This window comes from Cricetulus griseus, chromosome 6 (assembly GCF_003668045.3).
Source record: "Cricetulus griseus strain 17A/GY chromosome 6, alternate assembly CriGri-PICRH-1.0, whole genome shotgun sequence".
NCBI classification, from domain to species: Eukaryota; Metazoa; Chordata; class Mammalia; order Rodentia; family Cricetidae; genus Cricetulus; species Cricetulus griseus.
In genome coordinates, this window is record NC_048599.1 from 89,307,064 (window position 1) to 89,321,035 (window position 13,972).

General features: G+C 34.9%; 1 protein-coding gene across 1 annotated transcript; it reads left to right on the top strand.

Moving 5' to 3' along the window:
• Positions 1-1,976: 1,976 nt before the first annotated feature.
• LOC100772653 (olfactory receptor 8K3-like) lies at positions 1,977-2,918 on the top strand. The gene has a single exon (XM_027421185.1). The coding sequence runs from the start codon at positions 1,977-1,979 to the stop codon at positions 2,916-2,918; it is 942 nt and encodes a 313-aa protein (XP_027276986.1).
• The last annotated feature ends 11,054 nt before the right edge of the window (positions 2,919-13,972 follow it).

Sequence of the window (13,972 nt, forward strand, 5' to 3'; positions counted from 1 at the left end):
TTCTAATTAATTATCTTATCCTAAAGTTAATTATCTGCAGCTGTGCTATAGTGCCTGATTTCCAGTTTACTAAAATCATTGAGTTTTTTGTATTTGGTCATATGCTTGCTTATCTGTATAATGTGCTGTAATGTATTTGGAGAAAACTCTCGTGGTAATGTACACAGATATACAATTATATGTATATAATTGATATATTTCATTCATTTTCTGTGGTATTGTACTCTTTAGCATCTGTTTTAAACACTGTAGAAATTTATGAAATTTCCTATAAAACATTCAACCTATATAGTTTCTAACATATATTATCACTTTGTCCAAAGAACTTTATATGGGACTTAATTGCATAACACTAATTTAAATAACCGCTTTTCCTCTTCTCAAATGTCCACATATTTTTTATGTTCCTGAACAATATATTTGACAATTTCTTATATTTAGATACATATATTTCTGTTGCAATGGAAATGTCCACAATCGAACCATAAAGGTTTTACTAAATTTATACAAATAGAAGTAAATTCAAAATACAATTAAAATTATTAATATAATAGCAGCAATGCAAAAACAACAGAATTTTGCTTTTCTGATTTTATTATGACAAGGATAATCAGTGGGGAATGCTCTGGGAAAATATGAATGTCTACACTTCAATTACATTCCTCATTTATTCATCACTTATCACAGTAACAGAATTTAAGTCCTCCTACAGAAGAATATACATGTAAATAAACTCTTTACTGGAAGTTTATCTGGAACTAAAGAGTAAAAATTGTATAACTCTAAAGAAAGAAGCAAAAAGGTAAACCACGGCTACTTGATGAGTTCTTACCTCCAAACAATTCTAAGCAAATCATGATGATCAATATTGCATAGCATGATGAAGGTCCCTGGTATAATTCCAAGTTACATGGCAGCAAACAAGCAAACAAAAAAAGCACTATATCGAAATAACATTCAATAGCAAAATCCTTTAATCTTTCTTCATCTTTCCAACATGATAAGGACTTCATTGCTCTCAACTTAGGCAAAAAGTTGTACCCATACATAGCTTGTGCAAGGTAACCATTGTGTATTTCACATATTGCATACCATGCTGTACACTGTATTTACAGGAATAGAGTTGCTTTTGTTTATTAATAAACAGTTTCAATTGTTCTCTGTTGTAGTATTTTAAATTTTCATAAATGTTCAATATTTACAAGTGTTTAAAAATGTGTGATGCCTGTACTTATAAGAATTGTGCTTTGAAATGGTGATTTATGTATTCATTTTCACAATTTGGCATGAAGTAATCAGAGACTATTTCGTAGTGTACTTTGTGACACTGGATATATTGATTGTCAATGTTTCATAGTTGTGTAAAAATATGAGTCTAATATTTATTTTTTAATTATTTTATGTATTTGTACCATCTCCATCTGCATCTCCATCATGTTATCTTATCTACCTGCTTAGTATAACAATCTGCATCTCATTCCTCCCTTCCCTTCTTCCTTCTTTCCTTTCTTCTCTTTGTATCCATCTACCTTTCCTCCTCCCTTATTTCTTCCTTGCTTCCTTCTGATTTCCATTGTTCCTTCATTCTTTCTTTTCTCCTTTCTCTCCTTCCTCAATTTCTCCAATTGCTTGGGCCTGGAAGTTGGATATGGAATGGTGTTTTGAAGCTTAGACAGTTTTTAAAGAATTTATTGCCAATGACATTTAACCTATAATTTACAAGAATGAAATGTCTGAGACACTGAATGATTTTAATTAGAGAAATGTCTTATATGAGAAATGAAGCTCTCTCTGTCATTTATACTTTCTTATATATGCATAGGATGTATATTTATTGCATAAGCTGCCATATTAAACTTTTAATATGTCATATTTAGAAGAGATTTGCTTAGCAAATGGTTTAAAGGTAACAATGTCTCAATATTTTGACTATAGAATTTTGTTTTCGTCCAGGAGATAATCTAAAATACACCTGCATGGAGAAAGGAAATCTCACAGTGCTGACTGAATTCATTCTAAAAGGCATCACCAACCTTCCTGAACTGCAGACCCCACTATTTGGATTGCTCCTCCTTATCTACCTGATCTCTGCAGTCGGTAATTTAGGCATCATCATGCTCACCAAAGTGGACTCCAAGCTTCAAACACCCATGTACTTTTTTCTAAGACATCTGGCTCTTACTGATCTTGGATATTCTACAACAGTGGGACCCAAAATGTTAGTGACCTTTGTTGCAGAACATAATTCAGTCTCCTATTATCTTTGTGCTACACAGCTAGCCTGCTTTCTTCTTTTTATTACTTGTGAACTTTTTATTCTCTCTGTCATGTCCTATGACCGCTATGTGGCTATATGTAACCCTCTGCTCTACACGGCTATCATGTCACAAAGAATATGTTGGGTACTGGTGGCAATCCCATATCTCTACAGTGTATTTGTGTCTCTAATAGTCACGCTAAGGATATTCACTGCATCCTTTTGTGGTTACAATATCATCAATCATTTTTTCTGTGATTGTATCCCCTTGATATCTTTGCTCTGTTCAAACACACTTGAGGTTGAAATGATAATTAGGTTTTTTGCTACTTTTGATTTGATTTCCTCTCTTCTGGTTGTCCTTGTGTCTTACCTCCTCATCACCATAGCCATTCTGAGGATGAAGTCTCCTGAGGGAATGAAAAAGGCTTTTTCAACCTGTGGATCCCACTTGATTGTGGTTACTGTCTTCTATGGGACTTTGATATTTATGTATGTGCAGCCTAAGTCCAGTCAATCATTTGAGACTGATAAAGTGTCTTCCATATTTTACACTCTTGTTATCCCTATGTTGAATCCCTTGATCTATAGCTTGAGGAACAAAGATGTAAAAGATGCCATTAAAAGAACCTGGAAAAAGATAGTCAATATGTTTTCTTAAAAGTTGTATACAACAATAGCCATAAAATCTGCTTTGAATGTTAATCAACTCTGTTTTCTTCATAGCAAACATGAATAGGCTCATATATATATATATATATATATATATATATTATATATATATATATATATATATTTCATTCACTTGAATAGTAGTACTAATCCAACTTTATTTATTACAAATATATTAAGGAAAAAGTCTTTCCTGAAAGGAACATTTGCAATAATAGGACTTGAGTACAGTCTATAGAAGGTAATATTGGGTTGAGTGTCAATTGATGAGAAATATGTGTGACTGAGTCTTATGATGCTTAAGAAAACCAAAGTGGCCTTGAATTTTTGTGACATTTTTATCATTACAGTGAAATTTGTGGAGTTCATTATGTGCTCATATATTTGTTTCTGCTTAATGTAAATGCAGACTTTCTGCTTATGCCACAGCTCATATATATGCATATCCTAAAATCAAATTTGATTAACACCTCAGAATTACTAATTTTAGTTCATTGATAGAGTCATTCATGAAAAAAATGTTCAAGCACTCCTTCCCCATGATAAATCTAAGTGCACTCCCCTTTTCTTCAAGTGTTCTGCCTTCATATATGAAACTACTCAACCAACATATTTGGCTATTGGGCAACTGAGAGATACTGCAACATCGGTCCTTGATTAACTCATGACATGTCTGTACAGAAGTGAATCCACCAGTTATTGTATTTATCTAATGTACTCTTATTCTGCTTTAGGACTCATCATGATTTTGCACCAGTTTGAACTAGATTCTTATTGATTTTTTGCCACCATTTTTACTTGACTTTTTAAAATTCAGATTATTCTTATTTAAAACTCACAGGTTTTTTTGTCATTCAGTTCTCCCATAAGATGCCCCTTACTGTTGCTTTTCTTTGATGTGTTGTGATTCATCATTAAACATTCTGTCTGCTCACGGATATGGTAGTAGGTTATATTTGATGATTAAAATGGATGAAGGTAATGGAAGCATTCTTGCATTTTGAACTAGGCTTTGTCTAAAGAGACTGGGGTAGATTAAATATGCATTTACACACTTGTCTTGTTTATACATACTCAGCAACCATAACATCACCCCCTGTATGCTACTCCAACTTATCATACAATTTCTAATATTTATACTTCGTATTTTGCCAATATTCATTCAATAAAATCATTTTATTCACATACATTGGAGAAACTATTTACTGAAATAATATTCATTATTTTATTTATTATTATTTATTTACTATTATTTTATTTATTTACTGTTTATTTCTTTACTATTATTATTTACTTACTATTATTTATTGAAAATGTTTATTATATGATCAAATCTATATCTCACTCCCTTAGTCTTTCTCCCATATCCCCACACACATCACCTTCTTACTTCATATCTCATCTTTTAATTATATATCTTAGAAATTATAATATGATTACATCATTTCCACATACTTTTCCCCAATCCAAACCTCTCATATACCCCTTCTTGCTCTTTAATGTTCATACCTTCTTTTAAGTTAATGTTATGTATATCCTATATTGTTATATGTATAACAATATAAAGTATGTACCATATATATATATATATATATATATATATATATATATATATATATCCTAATACAATTAGTGTCCCCTGTAAGTTCATGGAAGATGAATAATCTACTGGAGAAAGGATATCATTTGGATTGGGTGTATATGAATATTTACTCAATGGATAAACTGCTAAAATAATTATAGTTGATGTATTCAGCTCTACAATATTACATAGCCACAATTTAGCTGTTTATTCATCCCATATACTATAAAATATTGTAATTTTCAAAAAATTATGTGGAGCAGAAATAAATGAATTGTTATATTGGTTTTAGTGAGCCATCAAAATATATAAATAGGTGTATTTTTAAATTCATGTAAATTTAACATAGTGGCACATGCCTTTATTTCCAGAACTTGAGAGACAGAGGCATGCAGATCTATGTGAGTTCAGCCTGGCCTGATTTACATAGTGAGTTCCACAACAACCTAGGACCACATAAACCTTATCTCAAAAGGAACAAAATATTTTAGCAACTTATTTTCTGCTGGTAACTATAATTTTTAGTTGCTAAAGAGTATAGTTTGTATAGCTCAAAAGTAACTGTAATAAATACAGTTCCAAAAATATAACTCTTTGATAAATACTGCAAAAGTCAAAATAACACAACATATAAAACATTGAGAAAACCAACAATATTTGTAAAAACAAAACATGCAGTTTAGGATAGTGTTTTAAAAATGAATCTATAAATTTTTAAGTTACACGGACAAGAAAGCAGTGAATAAGAGATAGTGATTAAGACAGCTATAACACTGGAAATTAGTATCAAAAATAAGGCTGACATTATACAAAAGTAAGGGCTGATTGGCTTCACTCCAGTAAATATCTGGGAAAATAACTTTATAGTCATTCTTAAGGGAATTTTTCAGATATGTAAATGAATGTTTCATTTCCTATGCTGTTTAGAATAAGAAGTAATAATGAAATCAAATACAGATAAAACAGATAGAGCATCATAAATATAAAAATTCTGAAAAGAATGAAACTATGGGTGTTTAAAAATCTGTAGCCCTACTATATACTGATGACAAATTGGTGGATAAAGAAATCAGAGAAACATCAGCCATTACAATTGCCACAAACAACATAAAATACCTTGGGGTAACACTAAACAAAAATATGAAAGACCTGTACCAAAAGAATTTTGAGTCTCTAAAGAAAGAAATTAAAGAAGATACCAGAAAATGGAAAGATCACCCATGCTCTTGGATAGGTAAGATCAACATAGTAGAAATGGCAATTTTGCCAAAAGCAATCTACAGATTCAATGCAATCCCCATCAAAATCCCAACACAATTCTTCACAGAACTTGAAAGAACAATTCTCAATTTTATATGGAGAAACAAAAGACCCAGGATAGCCAAAACAACCATGTACAATAGAGGAACTTCTGGAGGCATCACCATCCCTGACTTCAACCTCTATTACAGACATTGAGTCCTGAAAACAGCATGGTATTGGCACAAAAATAGACAGACAGACCAATGGAATAGAGTTGAAAACCCTGATATTAACCCACACACCAATGAACACCAGATTTTTGATAAATAATCCAAATTTATATGATGGAAAAAAGAGAACATCTTCAACAAATGGTGCTGGCATAACTGGTTGCAGACATGTAGAAGACTGCACTTAGACACAAGCCTATTGCCTTGCACAAAACATAAGTCAAAATGGATCAAAGATCTTAACATAAATCCAGATACACTGAACCTATTAGAAGACAAAGTGGGAAATACCCTTGAATTAATTGGTACAGGAGACTGTTTCCAGAACATAACAACAGTAGCACAGACACTGAGGTCAACAATTGATAAATGGGACCTCCTGAAACTGAGAAGCTTCTGTAAGGCAAAGGAGACAGCAAGACAAAACCACAGCCGACAGACTGGGAAAAGATATTCACCAACCCCACAACTGACAGAGGGATGATCTCTAAAATATACAAACAAATCAAGAAGATATTCTCTAGAACACCAAACAATCTAATTAAAAAGTGGGGTACAAGCTGGGCATTGGTGGAACACCCATTTAATCCCAGCACTTGGGAGGCAGAGGCAGAGACAGGCAAATCTCTGTGAATTCGAGGCCAGCCTTGTCTCCAGAGCAAGTGCCAGGATAGGCTCCAAAGCTGCACAGAGAAACCTTGTCTCGAAAAACCAAAAATAAATAAATAAATAAATAAATAAATAAATAAATAAAGTGGGGTACAGAACTAAATAGACAATTCTCAATAGAGGAATCTAAAATGGCTGAAAGACACATAAGAAAGTGTTCAACATCCTTAGCCATCAGGGAAATGCAAATCAAAACAACTCTGAGATACCATCTTACTCCTGTCAGAATGGCCAAAATCAAAAACACCAATGACAGTTCATGTTGGAGAGGATGTGGAGAAAGGGGAACACTTCTCCACTACTGGTGGGAGTGCCAATTTGTACGGCCATTTTGGAAATCAGTATGGTGACTCCTCAAAAAAAATGGGAATCAGTCTACCACAAGATCCAGCAATTCCACTCTTAGGCATATACCCAAAAGAAGCACATTCATACAACAAGGACATCAGTTCAACGATGTTCATAGCAGCACTATTTGTAATAGCCAGAAACTGGAAACAGCCTAGATGCCCCTCAACTGAAGACTGGATAAAGAAAATGTGGTACATTTAGACAATGGAGTACTACTCAGCAGAAAAAAAAACAATGGAATCTTGAAATTTGCGGGAAAATGGATGCAACTTGAAGAAACTATTCACAAAAAGACAAACATGGTATGTACTCACTCATATGTGAATTTTAGACATAGAGTAAGGATTACCAGCCTACAATCCACTGCCAAAGAAGCTAATAAACAAGGAGAACCCTAAGAGAGACATACATGGTCCCCTGGAGAAGGAGAGAGGGTCATGATCTGCTGAGCAAATTGGGAGCATGGGAAGAGGGAGGACAGAGCTAGGAGAATGAGAAGGGGAGAAGATGAGGTATGCAGAGGACATGAGGGAGCAGAAAGGTTGAGTCAGGGGAAGAATAGATGATAACAAGAATCGAGATATCATAATAGATGGAGACTTTTTGGTTTACAGAGAAATCAGGCACTAGGGAAATGTCTGGAGATCTACAAAGATGACACCAGCTAACAATCTAAGCAGTGGAGGAGAGGCTACCTTAAATGTCCTCCCCTGATTATGAGATTAATGGCTGACTTATATGCTACCCTATAGCTTTCATCCAGCAGCTGGTGGAAGTAGAAGCAGACACCCACAACTAATCACTGAACCGAACTGGATCCCAGATGCAGAGAAGGATGAGTAAAGAGGAAAGGGGTCCAGACCAGGCTGGCGAAACACACAGAAACAGCTGCTATGAATATCCAGTAACTCTTGCTCCCCAGACTGATAGCTGGGATACCAACATGGGACTGATCCAGACCCCAGGAAAATGGGTTTCTGTGAGGAAACCTCAGAAATCTACGGGACCTCTTGTAGAAGTCCAGTACTTATCCCTAACATAGGAGTGGACTTTGGGAGCCCATTCCATGTCAAGGAATACTCTCTGAGCCAAGACATATGGGGGTGGGCCTAGCCCCTATCCCAAAGGATACAATAGACACTGATGACACCCTATGGAAGGCCTCCCATCCAGGGGGAGCAGAAAGGATATGTGATAGATAGGGTTTTAGTGGGGGAAGGTCGGTGGGGGAGGATGCGTGGGAGAAGAAACTGGGATTGTCATGTAAAACAAACCTTTTCTAATTCAAATAAAAAAGTTGGAAAAAAAGAATGAAACTATGTTGTTGACTACTAAAGTATATACAGAAGGTACATACAACATTACTTCTCATAACTACCATATGTGGCTGGACATTCAATGTTATACTGGTTTTGCTGTTTGCAAAACTAAAAAGTAATATTTAAACATGATAAACTAGTAGGTACAAAGTTGTTGCTGCTCCCTTATGTATTAATAATCACAGTTCCTTGCTAAGCTACTTAAATTAGAGCTTGTGAAGATTAACAGGTTTCTCACTTTTTAGCCCTCACTTATTTCTTTTCATGTTTGTTATATATTGGGTGACTCTTTCCAGTTTGCCTTATGTGACTAATCAGTATTTTTCAGAGCTGAGAATTAGGTCTGTGGTTAAGATCATGTGCTGCTCTTGTAGGAACCAAGACATTAGTTCCCAGTACCTACACAGTGTCCACAAACCTTGTCAATCTCATTCCAGGGGACACTATGCACTCTTTGGGCCTCTGCAGTTGTATAAAAACCTTATTTTTGACAAAGAAGCAAAATATATACAATGGAAAAAACAAAGCATCATCAACAAAAGGTGCTGGCACAACTGGATTCGGGCATGCAGAGCATTGCAGATAGATCCGTATCTGTCACCATGCACAAAACTTAATTGCAAATGGATCAAAGAACTCAACATAAATCCAGACACACTGAATCATTTATAAGAGAAAGTGGGAGTTGCCCTTGAACGAATTGTTACAGGAGACCACTTTCTGAACATTACACCAGAATCACAGACATTGAGATCTACAATTAATAAATTGGACCTCCTGAAACTGAAAAGCTTCTGTAAGGCAAGGACACAGTCAGAAAGACAAATCGACAGCACACAGAATGGGAAATTATCTTCAGCAACACCACATCTGACAGAGGGCTGATTTCCAAAATGTAAAATGAACTCAAGAAGCTAGCCACCAAAACACCAATCAATGAAATTGAAAAGTGGGGTGCAGAACTACACAGAGAATTCTCAACATAGGAATCTGAAATGGCTGAAAGACACTTTAGAAAGTGCTCAAAATCCTTGGCCATAAGACAAATGCAACTCTGAGATACGATCTTACACGGCCAGATTGGCTAAAATCCAAAAACACCTATGACAATCTATGCTGGAGAGTATATGTAGAAAAAGGAACTCCCATTGCTGATGGGAGTGCAAACTTGTAAGACCACTTTGCAAATCAGTATGGCAGTTGCTCATGAAAATGGGAATCAGTCTACCTCAAGATCCAGCAATTGCTCTCTTGGGCATATACCCAAATAATGAATGTTCACACAACAAGGACATGTTTAATCATGTTCATAGAAGCATTATTTGTAATAGTCAGAACCTGGAAACAATCTAGAAGCCCATCAACTGAAACAAAAAGGTTAGAAAATATGTGGTACATATACAAAATGGAGTACTACTCAGCGGGAAAAAAAGGCAATGGAAACTTTAAATTTGCAGGCAAATGGATGGAACTAGAAGAAACCATCCTGTGTGTGGTAACACAGTCACAAAGAAAAAATATGGTATGTACTCACTCATATGTGAATTTTATGCATGGAGCACAGGATTGCCAGTCTACAATCCTCTTCACCAAAGAAACAAGGAAGAAAGAAGGACTCTAAGAGAAAAATTCATGGACCCTGGAGAATGTGAAGGGCCCGGATCTCCTGAGCTAACTGGGAGCATTAGGGTAGGGGAGAGGGAGCTGGTAAAATGAGAGAGGGGGAAGAGGAGGGGAGAGGAGGAAAGAAGGGAGCAGAAATATTGAGTTGGGGGAAAAATAGAGGAGAGCAGGATGAGAGATACCATAACAGAGGGAGCCAGTATAGGTCCAAGGAGAGATCTGGCACTAGGGAGATCTCTAGAGATCTACAAGGATGACATGAACTGACAATCTAGGCAATGGTGGAGAGGATACCCTAAATGTCCTTCCCCTAAAATGGGACTGATGACTACTTTATATGCAGCCTAGAGCCCTGATCCAGTGGCTGATGGAAGCAGAGGCAGACACCCACAAATATACACTGAACTGAACTCTGGATCCCAGTTGCAGATAGGGAGGAATAAAGATCAAATGGTTCGGTACCAGGCTGGTGAAACCCACAGAAACAGCTGGCCTGAACAAGGGGGAGAATATGGACCCCAGACTGCTGTCTGGGAGGCCAACACCAGACGGATCCAGACCCTTGAACATGGATGTCAATGAGGAGGCTTCAGCACTCTATGGGGTCCCCCAGTCATGGATCAGTATTTTTCTCTGGTGTAAGAAGGGACTCTGAGAGCCCATCCCATGCGAAGGGATGCTCTCTCGCCTGGACACATGGAACATGGCCTATTCCTGGCACAGGATGATGTGCTGGATTTGGGGAGGCCCCGTCGAGGGCCCTACCCTCCCTGAGGAGTGGAGGGGGAATGGATAAGGGCAGGTGGGAGGTTGCGGGGGGAAGGACAGGGAGAAGGAATTGAGATGTGAAGCAAGATTTTTCCTAATTTGAACTAATAAAAAAAAATACCTGTTTTCTGCTGGTCTTAGTCAACTCCTGGGAAAGCTTCATTTGACCCAAAAAGTTCATGGCTCACATAGTGAGAACTGTTGATCTGCAGTGTGGGGTGAAATACTTTCCATATATAAAATTTAAAGACAGTTATAGTCCATAATATAAAGTACACCTAAAGCCAGTGAGTAAATGCAAATTATTTAAATAATGGACAGTAAATTTGTATGGAAATTTCCCTAAGTAAAACACAGTAAATGAGGAAAGATTTGTTTTAAAATGTACAAAAGGGTTCAAAATACAAACCATAAGATTACTTCCCCTTATTTATTTATTTATTTAGTTAGTTAGTTAGTTAGTTCAATTAATTTGTGTGTGTGTGTGTGTGTGTGTGTGTGTGTGTGTGTGATCACATACACAAATATACCAGTGTTCATGTGAATAAAGTGCATTTCAGTGACCATAGATTCCACACAAAAGCATCATGGAAACTGGAGTCAAGGGCTTTTGTGCGCCACTCTGGTGCTTAAAAAATGGGTAAGCTTTAATATTATCCCTTGCTATTACTCTCTGAATCTCAGAAACTTTCTATTGACTATGGCTTAAGTGGATACGATGTAGCCATTGACAATTGTCTGTAACTCACCTATTTCACATTATAGGATATAATTTTTAAGACTGGATAATATTCCAGTGCCTATATTTAGCACATTTTATATGTCCATTTTATATTTAAGTTGTTTTTAATTTATAGCTAGAATTGAGCTACAATGAATTTGATATTGTAAATATCTCTTTGAGCTCCTAAATCAAATAATTATAGATAAAACCAAACATTTGTTAGGTGGTCTAATAATATTCATTTATTCAAAGTGAAATATAAATTCTTCCTGACAATTAGAGGACAGTCTCCAGATATTTCATTAAGCATTCTGACATTGTGGGATAATCAAGGAATTGCCTGACACCTCCACGGGGAGACTCTTTAGAGTTTGAAGAAATATTCTTAAGCTACCATCTAACATTCTGTGTTAAGTTGTGCCTGGAAGAATCATTGAGGAGTTTTCATCATAGGTAAGGGATGGAGTACGTTTATGATATCAGGACAAATAGAAAAGTTCACAGTTTGCTTTGTCTCTGTGATCAAATGTGGCTATTCTTTTGTATTTTGCTCCTGTCATTTCTTCTACTCCATGGTCGCTGAATAAGAAGACCCCCCTGTCATTTTTATTTAGAGAGAAAAGTTGATAAGTAATTTTGAAGCACACATATTTCACCTGTTCATAAAATGCTTAATGTTTTATATATGTGATATAAAATCTGATTCATACAAGTATGAAAAGAGATGATATAATATTAAATCATATGATCATTTTCAAGGCAGAAATTCTGTCATTTTAATGCATTATCAAGATTTAAGCATTGTGATTACAGTGCTTTTTATAAGAGCTCAAAAATAATTTAAAACATAAAGTATGTAGGTAATATCAATGATGAGAATACATGATACATTCATATTAAACAAGTGCTTTGCATCATATTGGCATAGAAAAGGCAACTATTTCTATTAAGAGAATTTTAAGTAATCACTTTATTGGCAATGATAAAATATTCTTTACTTTGTACAGTGATCTGTAGACAAATTTCTAGGACTGTAGGTTTGAAAATAAATTTGATTAATTGGAAAATAATAAAAACAGTATGTTGCATTCAATTAAACTCTAAAACTACTAAGGTTAAGAATATGTGCATTCCTTTACCATACAGGATTCCTGGTACATGCTAGTCACATAATTTTATTTTGTGATGTATTATTATTATTATTATTATTATTATTATTATTATTAATTATAAAATAAAGCAAAATAAAAGAAAATGCAAAATTTAAATAGTTTCCTCCTGAAGTTTTTGGAATATTCATTTCTAATATTGTGAAAGTATATCCTTCCTGTATTTATATAACAAAGGTTTCTGGATGGGAGAGGGTGAACCACCAAGTATGGACAACTATCTAAGAAACATGTTATGTGAAGTAAGTAGAAACAATTGGAAGTCTATTCCACATATAATGTTGGAAATTTTCTTGTTTTTATTTAGTTACCTACAGTTATTGTAAATATATACAGCAATGATTAGAGTAGTCAAAAAACACTGTCTTTTATATGACAATAACAATACAGCATAAAATTTCAAAAAATTATAATACCACATTTGTTTCATTTTTTCCACTCCTTTCCTTCCTTTTTTTGTTTTTGTTTTTGATACAGGGCTTATGTAGCCCAGTCTGGATTCATTTCACATTCTTTTTATAGAGAATGATGACCTTGAACTCCAAATACTACTACCTCCATGTCTCAAGAGCTGGGACTACAGGTTTGAGCCATAAAACTTGGCTTCAGGCTTCTCTTTTAAATTAGAGTGTCCCTCTATCCAAGGGGAAATTTGTGGATCTCCATTACATACAATGTTGAGAGTTCTTTGTCCATAATTTGATTACTTTGTCTCAATCTCTTAATTTCTTTCACAATGAAGTACAATAGTTTTTTGCATTAAAATAAATAAACATCAGGTGTAATGAAAATGCCTGTACAGATAGAATAATATTCCAGTAAAATGATATAAATACAACGTGAAATAATATTACATTTATAAATATTAGGTGGCACATATTGAAAATCAAATATATTGATTTTCAACTTAATGGCAGTCATGGAAGCTGTAAGTCAGAAAATGATTGGGAAATTAAATAATGATGTGTTATTTTCTCATACCATTGTTTTCCATATTGTTATCATTTTTCGCATTTTTAAATTTTATACAATGTATTTTTATTGTCTTTTTCCCTTCCTTCAATACCTCCCAGATCTTCCCCACACCATTACCTACCCAGGTTTATGTTCTCTCCCTGAAAAAATTGAAGTGAACCCAAAAATTAAAACCTTAAAAAATTAAAAGACATAAAGGAGCAAATGGTAACAAAGGAAGCACACACACCAAAAAAAAAATTGAGTTCATTTTGTGTTGGAAGACTCTTCTTGAGTACATGACCTGCCCTGGAATGTGGTTGTTATATCCAGTGTCATTCCATGAGAGAAAAATAATTTTTCCTTTTAGCAACATATATCAATTACTAATAGTCCTTCCTCTACACAGACA